Genomic DNA, 9,026 nt, shown 5'->3' with positions numbered 1-9,026 from the left:
ACCTAGGCTTTGGAACTCATTACCTACTAAAACTAAAATTAATTTACTTAATAATTCTTTAGATAAATCTAAACTTATGTTAAACACACTTTTTACTGATTACTTTGTAAATAACTTTGATTCTTCTTTAATTTGTTCGTTTCATTTTTGTTGTCCTTGTTTCAATTGTGTCTAAATGTTTTTCTGTTCATGTATTTATTTATGTTCTAGCATTATTATTTACTATGTAATTTTAGGTGGCCAGTCTTGTTACTGTGTTTGCCTTCGATACATCTCTTTTTTTGTTTCTTTTCTTTTTGTCACATTTTATAGTATGTATTGTAAAGTTTATTAATAATAATAATAATAATAATAATATATAGCCTTGGGTATTTTTCAGAATTTTGATGTTTTCTTAAAATGGCCGTAACTCGAAAAATATTTGTCGGAATCAGCTCAAACTTGCTACACAGCATAAGGGCATCAATATGTATCAAAAAATGTAATAAAAATTGGGGGTGATTTCGGAGCCATTTTTTGGAAAAAAACTATGGACTATATATAGCCTTGGGTATTTTTCAGAATTTTGACGTTTTCTTAAAACGGCTGCAACTCGAAAAATATTTGTCGGAATCAGCTCAAACTTGCTACACAGCATAAGGACATCAATATCTATCAGAAAATGTAATAAAAATTTGGGGTCATTTCGGAGCCATTTTTTGGAAAAAACCATGGGCTATAGCCTTGGGTATTTTTCAGAATTTTGACGTTTTCTTAAAATGGCCGTAACTCGAAAAATATTTGTTGAAATCAGCTCAAACTTGCTACACAGCATAAAGACATCAATATGTATCAGAAAATGTAATAAAAATTTGGGGTGATTTCGGAGCCATTTTTTGGAAAAAAACCATGGGCTATAGCCTTGGGTATTTTTCAGAATTTTGGCATTTTCTTAAAATGGCCGTAACTTGAAAATTTTTTGTTGGAATCAGCTCAAACTTGCTACACAGCATAAGGGCATCAATACGTATCAGAAAATGTAATAAAAATTTGGGGTGATTTCAGAGCCATTTCTTGGAAAAAACCATGGGCTATAGCCTTGGGTACTTTTCAGAATTTTGGTGTTTTCTCAAAATGGCCGTAACTCGAAAAATATTTGTCGGAATCAACTCAAACTTACTATACAGCATAAGTACATCAATATGTATCAGAAAATGTAATAAAAATTTGGGGTGATTTTGAAGCCATTTTTTGGAAAAAACCATGGGCTATAATAGCCTTGGGTATTTTTCAATAATTGTCTCATTTTTAAAAATGCTTATAACTGCAGAGTTACTTGATAAAATGAGCTCAAACTTGCTATGCATAAGGATATTAAATTAATGTATGCAATAAAATTTTGGGGTGATTTTGAAGCACAAATTAAGATGCAAAATAAATCCAAAACACCTTAGAGCCTCAGTCTCAAGACTGACTAAGCCCCTCCCACTCTTAATCTCCTCTATCTCTTCCATCGTCCTCTTAGAAGTAGCTGCAAAATGACTTTTATTAACCTCCTGACGTATCAACTGAGTCTGTACAATAGGGTAACTACATGTACAAAAGAGAGAGTTTTCATTAAAATTACTTTTCAGTCATGTGATAGTCATGTGATTACATTGTTTGGAGTCGTTTGAGTTGCTCTGATTGCTTGTCGTACTCCTGTTTGGTAAGATATTGGGACAACTCCTCTTCATCTTTTAAACCAAAGTCAGCCGTGTCAGAGAGATCAGTCATTTTAGACATACCCTAAAAGAGAGAAATAAAATCTTACATTTAAAAAAATTGCAGTATATTTGTGACATTTCATCAGTAAATTTTGCAGATTTCACAATTTTTTGAAGATTCGCAAAAAATTACTTCCACAACAATTAAATTATTATGGTAAAAGAGTGGCAGTACTATGGCATAAATTCGCAAAAATTAAATCTGCAAAATAGATTTTAAGGCAAATTCGCAAAATTTACAGCCCTCAAAATTTTGCTATCACTAACTGGTAAGAATTGCTTTTTAGCAAAGTCAGTCAAACACTTCATGAATTCTTCTTCTGCTTTGTAATAAGGTTCGAGTGACGTGCAGGATAATAAAGAACATGAGGATCCTTCTCTCTCTCCCTCTCTCTTCCTCTCTCTCGTTTGAGGGCTGGTCTGGTTGCTATAGAGACCGATGAGTCTATTCATGGAGGCCTTGAGATTAGAAAGTGATTGAATGAACTAGGAAAAGAAGAAAGAAATTTATATGGAGGCTAGTGTAGTTATCTTTATTTTACTTTTGTGTTTGCTTCTTCTGATTTAAGTGCTGCTTCTTGGTGCTCATTTTGAAGCAATTTCAAATCATTTCCAGCTGCTTCGAGCTCTCTTAAACACTTCTCATTCTGCAAACTAAAATATAATAATAATAATAATAATAATAATAATAATAATAATAATAATAATAATAATAATAAATCAACTACTTTTACTACCTCATTAGTCTGTGAATATGATTCAGTGTCTGTAATTGTTCTTTAAGTGATTGTGCTCTCTCTTCCAATTCCTTAGCCTCTAGTCTATAAATAGTAACGACTAGTCACATGATTAGCCACACCTACTCACTCGTATTTCTCTTGGTTCTTTAACTTGGCGTCTTGACGTTTCCTAAGGACTTTCCTGAAATCCTCCCTCTACAATAGAAATATAGCTACTGGTATACAAATTTGAATTCTTTGATCACTTACAGATAGTTCTTTATTAAGTCTTACTAATTCTTCAAAACTTTTAAAATAAACATATATATAAATTTAAATTTTTAATAAAATAATGATTACTTTTCCTTTGCTTCTCCAGTTAAAGCCTCGCATGATTTCAGTTCTTGAGTTATTAATTTTATAAATGATTCTATTCTTTTATTGACAGCTGCTGCTCCAAGGGACGGGAGAGCTCCTTTGTATCCTAAACGAGACAGGATTGACTTGAAATCAGAATCCATTTTTGTGTCAATTTCAAAGCCACACCTCTCTTTCTGCACTGCATGCATCTGCATGAGTTCCAAAGCAAATGTGACCATAATTGACAAAAGGTACCTTATGGCGGATAGAAAAATTGGTCTTTATAGCCTAAAAAATCCCACTTCCTGAGCTCCATTTATCATAAAAATACTCCAAAGGATGCAAAAAGTTACTATGTAACTTTTAGAAACAATGGTTGAGTAACAGAGCACTCACAGGTTGATATTTTTTATTGTAATGATGATTTTAAAAATCTGCCATAAGGTACCTTTTGTCAATTATGGTCACAAATCATTAAAATTAGACTTTACATTTTTGTGTGGTCGACTGGTGACAAATAGATGAAAATTATTTTTCTTCCAATCATGTAGTGATCATAAAATTATGTCAGTTTTGTAATTTGAAAAGCTATCACCGTTTGAACATGTATTTAGTGTTTACTTATCGTAGGGGTTGCATGGGCACAAGACTATGATGTTTACTTGAAATCGATGTAGTATTCTCATGATAGCGTAGCCTTTTCAAGGTAAATTAAAACATGCATTCAGTGGTTGCATAATATTGCTTTGTCGTACTAATCCTCGTGATAATAATTAGCTTTTCTGCCTTTTCATGGTGTAAGAAAACATGCATCAGAACAATGTATGACTAACTGTATAAAAAACTAACTAACTATAAATTGCAGAAAGTAAGTTGCAGGCAAAGAGTTGCTGTTCCTTCTGGCTCCTCTCTTGAAGTCTCTTCATAATGTCTGATGTTCAATATAGTAGAAGGAGATGTTCCTCTTGTCCTTTCTTGTATCGTTTCCAGTTCATACACTCCAAGGGAGCACTGCTGGTACTATTCTGGGATCTGATGATTACAATTTGTGAATGTTTATTCATATTTATTGCTTCTTCCTCTGTTGCACTTGGGGGTTTCTATTTTTATATAGCGTTTGGAGTCTCCCTTATTTCATTTCTTGCTGGATATTTTGGAGATTTTGTAGTAAGCAGATATAAAGTTGTTCTCGTTGGATCATATATTGCATTCTTTTTATTAATTCCTTTTATAATTATTTACTTGCTTCTACCATCACATACATACCTACTGTTGGTGCTATATACATTATCATTGATTGTTATTGCTACTGCTCGTGTTAATTTGTTACCATTCAATATTGATCAGCTCATTGGATCATCAAGTAATGAACTGACTGCTGTACTACACTGGCATAATCTTGGATCTGTTATTGGTTTTGGAATTAATTTATTCAATCTTAAAATACTTCTCTTACTAGGTAGTATTGTCTGTGTTTCTGCAGTGCTGGTCAGTCATAGTCTCTTCAATTATTATCTTGAGACTACTCCAGTGAATAGAGTTAATCCGGTCAAACTGATAGTTAGAGTATTGTGTTATGCCAGGAAGCACAAGTATCCTCAGAATCGTAGTGCTCTGACCTACTGGGAGGAAGAGGCTCCTTCAAGACTAGACCTGGGTAAGGATAAATATGGTGGACCATTCACAGAGGAAGAGGTAGAAGATGTGAAGACTATTCTTAGATTAGTTCCACTGGTAATCATCGTTGCTTTGGCATCTGCATTGCTTGCAGAATATACAGCAGGACCAAGGTTTGATATATATGGGTGCATTGGTTTAGATGTTCTTGAATCATCACTCTTGGTATCATATATTTTTATCATTTTTCTTCATCAGTTTCTCATATATCCATGTTTCCATAAATACATTCCCAGTATGTTAAAAAGAATAGGAATGGGTCTGGTACTAATATTTGTTATTAATATCCTTTACACTGGTTTAGCAGTCATTGGTAGATATCAATTTGGACAAATGTTTCACTGTTTTACTGTTTATGATAATAATTCATCCATTACTCTTGTTAATCACCAATGGATTATCTTGAGTAATGTTTCTGATGCAGTTGTTTGGTACATCTTTAATGTTGTAATGGTTGAATTTATGCTAGCTCAGTGTCCTAAATTAATGAGAGGAACTATGATTGGATTATGGTTCTGCCTCTGGAATTTAAGAACCTTCATTCAATATTTTCTATTTTATCCATTTTTTCATTACATTGGTCCAGAGGTTCTATTGGGTCGCAGATTCTTCTTTCTTCTTACTGTGACCATTGTATCTTTGTTACTTTTACTTATTTACATATTTCTTGCTAAAAGGTACAAGTTACGTGTGAGAGAGGTTGAAATTAACATTCATCAAATTGCTGAGAACCACACCATTAATGATGTTGAAAGAGAAGAGCATTGGAGGAGGAATGCCATAGACTCATCAAGTCAATCAATTGATACCACAATACCAGAATATTGATTGCTCATTATACAGACTTGCTATTATAGCTATGTAGCTCAGTTGTTGTCAATTAATTTTATAATTCTAAAAGTTGTTAATTAAGTGCAAATATTGATTACTGTAATCGCACTAGCTGTTACACCTCATTATAATGATGACAGTTCATTTTTAAGTTATTAAACTTCATTTTTAATTTTTATCAATAATTGTCTCATTTTTTTAAAATGGCCACAACTACAGAATTACTTGTTCAAATGAGCTCAAACTTGCTATGCATAAGTATATGAAATTAATATATGGTATAATAAAATTTTGAGGTGATTACAAATTAAGGTACAAAATAAATCCAAAACACCTCAGAGCCTCAGTCTCAAGACTGACCAAGCCCCTCCCACTCTTAATCTCCTCTATCTCTTCCGTCATCCTCTTAGAAGCAGCTGCAAAATGACTTTTATTAACCTCCTGACGTATCAACTGAGTCTGTAGTCTGTACAATAGGGTAACTACATGTACAAAAGAAAGAGAGAGTTTTCATAAAAATTAATTTTCAGTCATGTGACAGTCATGTGATTACATTGTTTGCAGTCGTTTGAGTTGCTCTGATTGTTTATCGTACTCCTGTTTGGTAAGATATTGGGACAACTCCTCTTCATCTTTTAAACCAAAGTCAGCCGTGTCAGAGAGATCAGTCATTTTAGACATACCCTAAAAGAGAGAAATAGAATCTTTATATTTAAAAAATTGTAGTACAAGTGTTTATGAACAGGATATAGTATATAGCATGTGTTTAGAGCACAGCATGATTAAGGCTCTCTTGTAGCAGTGTAGATGTATATTAGTCTTTAGTCTCTATTGTATTTATTTTATGTATAGGAGCTACATTGTATTGGTAGTAATATATAAATAATATTAAAAAATATAAAAAATATAAATAAACATAAATATAAAAAAATATAATAAATATAAAGTAGTCATTTTAATTGCGGGTACTAAATTTTGCGATTTTAGCACAAGGTAGATTTTGCTGGTATTCAAAATTGCGATTAAGTAATTATTACTAATAGTTATATGGCATCATGATGTCATTATTAATAATTGCGTGTATTAATAATTGCGATTTTTAACCCAAACGCAAAATTCGCAATTAATAGTACCCGCATTTAAAAGTAACCTTAAGGTACCCCACAAGTCATTCCCTCCCTCTCTCTCTCTCCTCATTGATATCACTGACTGGTAAGAATTGCTTTTTAGCAAAGTCAGTCAAACACTTCATGAATTCTTCTTCTGCTTTGTAATAAGGTTCGAGTGACGTGCAGGATAATAAAGAACATGAGGGACCCTCTCTCTCTCCCTCTCTCTTCCTCTCTCTTGTTTGAGGGCTGGTCTGGTTGCTATAGAGACCGATGAGTCTATTCATGGAGGCCTTGAGATTAGTAAGTGACTGAATGAACTAGAAAAAGAAGAAAGAAATTTATATGGAGGCTAGTGTAGTCCTTTTTATTTTACTTTTGTGCTTGCTTCTTCTGATTTTAGTGCTGCTTCTTGGTGTTCATTTTGAAGTAATTTCAAATCATTTCCAGCTGCTTCGAACTCCCTTAAACACTTCTCATTCTGAATGCTACAATAATAATAATAATAATAATAATAATAATAATAATAATAATAATAATAATAATAATAATAATAATAGTAATAATAGCAAGAGTAGATAATAAAGGAGAGTGTCCTACTGTGCCTATACCCCCTGCTTCATCACGGCATAGAATTGAAGAGTCACATTCAGGATATTTCCGTATTTTCATTGAGTTTGAGTAGTTATTGCTAGTTATTTTTGAATAACTACTCAAGAATACTAAAAATAACCGGAATGTGACTCTTCAATTCTACGCGGTGATGAAGCAGACCTTATAGCCAGTAGGACACTCTCCTCTAATTATTATCTACTCTTGATAATAGTAATAATAATAATAATAATAGTAATAATAATAAATCAACTATTTTTACTACCTCATTAATCTATGAATATGATTAAGTGTTTGTAATTGTTCTTTAAGTGATTGTGCTCTCTCTTCCAATTCCTTAGCCTCCAGTCTATAAATAGTAACGACTAGTCACATGATTAGCCACACCCACTCACTCATATTTCTCTTGGTTCTTTAACTTGGCGTCTTGACGTTTCCTAAGGACTTTCCTAAAATCCTCCCTCTACAATTAAAAATATAGCTACTGGTACACGAATTTAATTTTTTGATCACTTACAGATAGCTCTTTATTAAGTCTTACTAATTCTTCAAAACTTTCAAAATAAACATAAATTTAAAATTTAAATTAATTATAACTTACTTTTCCTTTGCTTCTCCAGTTAAAGCCTCGCATGATTTCAGTTCTTGAGTTATTAATTTCATAAATGATTCTATTCTTTTATTGGCAGCTGCTCCAAGAGACGGAAGGGCTCCTTTGCATCCTAAACGAGACAGGACCTCTTCGAAATCAGCCTCCATGTTTTCAAAACCACGCCTTTCAATTCAGTTTTCATGAAAAATTACACTGATTATGATCAAAATTAGTTAAATTACAAATAGTAGGTAGAATTACATGTTAAATTATAAGTAATTTATGCAACTATGAACTATCACTGCTTTGGGAGGAAAATTTGAAGCGGGTACATACCACAGAATATTCTTGAGGATGGTTTGAACTAGGTATTGCATATGAATAGTAAGAGTCTTCATCAGGTGCATCTGGATCTAATAGTTTAACAACCTGGTGATGTCCACTGCTACTAGCATGCATCAAAGCATTCCATCCATCATTACTTTGAATGTTAATATCTGGATCTTTACTTAGTAAGAGTTCAACAACCTGGTGATGACCATAGTAACTAGCAAATATCAAAGCATTCCATCCTTTATTATTTTGAATGTTAATATCTGGATCTTTACTCAGTAAGAGTTCAACAACCTGGTGATGTCCATGGTGACTAGCAAACATCAAAGGAGTCGATCCATGTTCATTCTGATAATTAATATCTATTTCTAATTGTAAAAGAAACAAAACAATTTTCAGGGATTCCGTATGATTATTACGGATAGAATCACAAAGTGATAGCTCAAATTCAAACTTAACATGTTCAGCTTTGTCAATGATAGTTTTATTATCAATGATTAGTTGAAGTATACCAAAATGATGCATAAACGCTGCCTGGTTATTTGCCATTTGTACAAGATCAGAATTTTTTTCTGAAGAATTCACAAAGTGAATTATTATTGATCCTTCAAATAAATTACTATGATCATAAGTAAGAGAGTCAGCTTTCTCACCAAAGAAATATTGAGTCAGTTTACGCAAATTATTTATAGATTGCTCAGACCATTTCTGTGACAGTTTAAGAATTACTTTACTGTTATGAATTGCACTTTCTTTTTGTCCAAAAGTAGCACTAACCTTGTTTTTAAGATCAGACACATTGGCTGATAAAATAAATCTTCTAACATCATCAACATAGTCTTCAAACCTAGTCTGCAATTGACTGTCAATAGGAAATTTTTCTAATATTGTTCGTATTGACTGAATGTCAAGTAAATTATAGTAGAATTTTTCCTTAAGCTTTCTAAATATGTCATCAATTTTTGTATCTCTGAGGGCAAGGAAGTCAACTCCATTAAAGTGTTCTTCAACCCACCTGGCAATAATTTCATGCTTTTCATTACTATCA

General features: G+C 32.6%; 1 protein-coding gene and 1 long non-coding RNA gene across 2 annotated transcripts; both read right to left on the bottom strand.

Moving 5' to 3' along the window:
- Positions 1-144: 144 nt before the first annotated feature.
- On the bottom strand, positions 145-342 carry LOC109588549 (uncharacterized). Its single transcript, XR_002188238.1, has 2 exons — positions 224-342; positions 145-183 (listed from the first exon to the last, which is right to left on the bottom strand). It is a non-coding gene; the product is annotated as an uncharacterized LOC109588549 (long non-coding RNA).
- Positions 343-1,297: 955 nt separating this feature from the next.
- On the bottom strand, positions 1,298-3,002 carry LOC109588548 (M protein, serotype 5-like). The gene is made up of 9 exons (XM_020004692.1): positions 2,825-3,002; positions 2,735-2,771; positions 2,613-2,680; positions 2,483-2,566; positions 2,288-2,399; positions 2,013-2,231; positions 1,637-1,767; positions 1,399-1,569; positions 1,298-1,334 (listed from the first exon to the last, which is right to left on the bottom strand). Exons 1-9 carry the CDS (start codon positions 2,983-2,985, stop codon positions 1,298-1,300), a joined length of 1,020 nt encoding a protein of 339 aa, XP_019860251.1. The 5' UTR covers positions 2,986-3,002.
- Positions 3,003-9,026: the final 6,024 nt, after the last annotated feature.

This window comes from Amphimedon queenslandica, unplaced genomic scaffold, assembly GCF_000090795.2.
Source record: "Amphimedon queenslandica unplaced genomic scaffold, v1.1 AMPQUscaffold_12029, whole genome shotgun sequence".
In the NCBI taxonomy this organism is placed as follows: Eukaryota; Metazoa; Porifera; class Demospongiae; order Haplosclerida; family Niphatidae; genus Amphimedon; species Amphimedon queenslandica.
The sequence above is the reverse complement of the archived record's forward strand: the minus strand, read 5'-3'. Positions and strand labels throughout refer to the sequence as shown.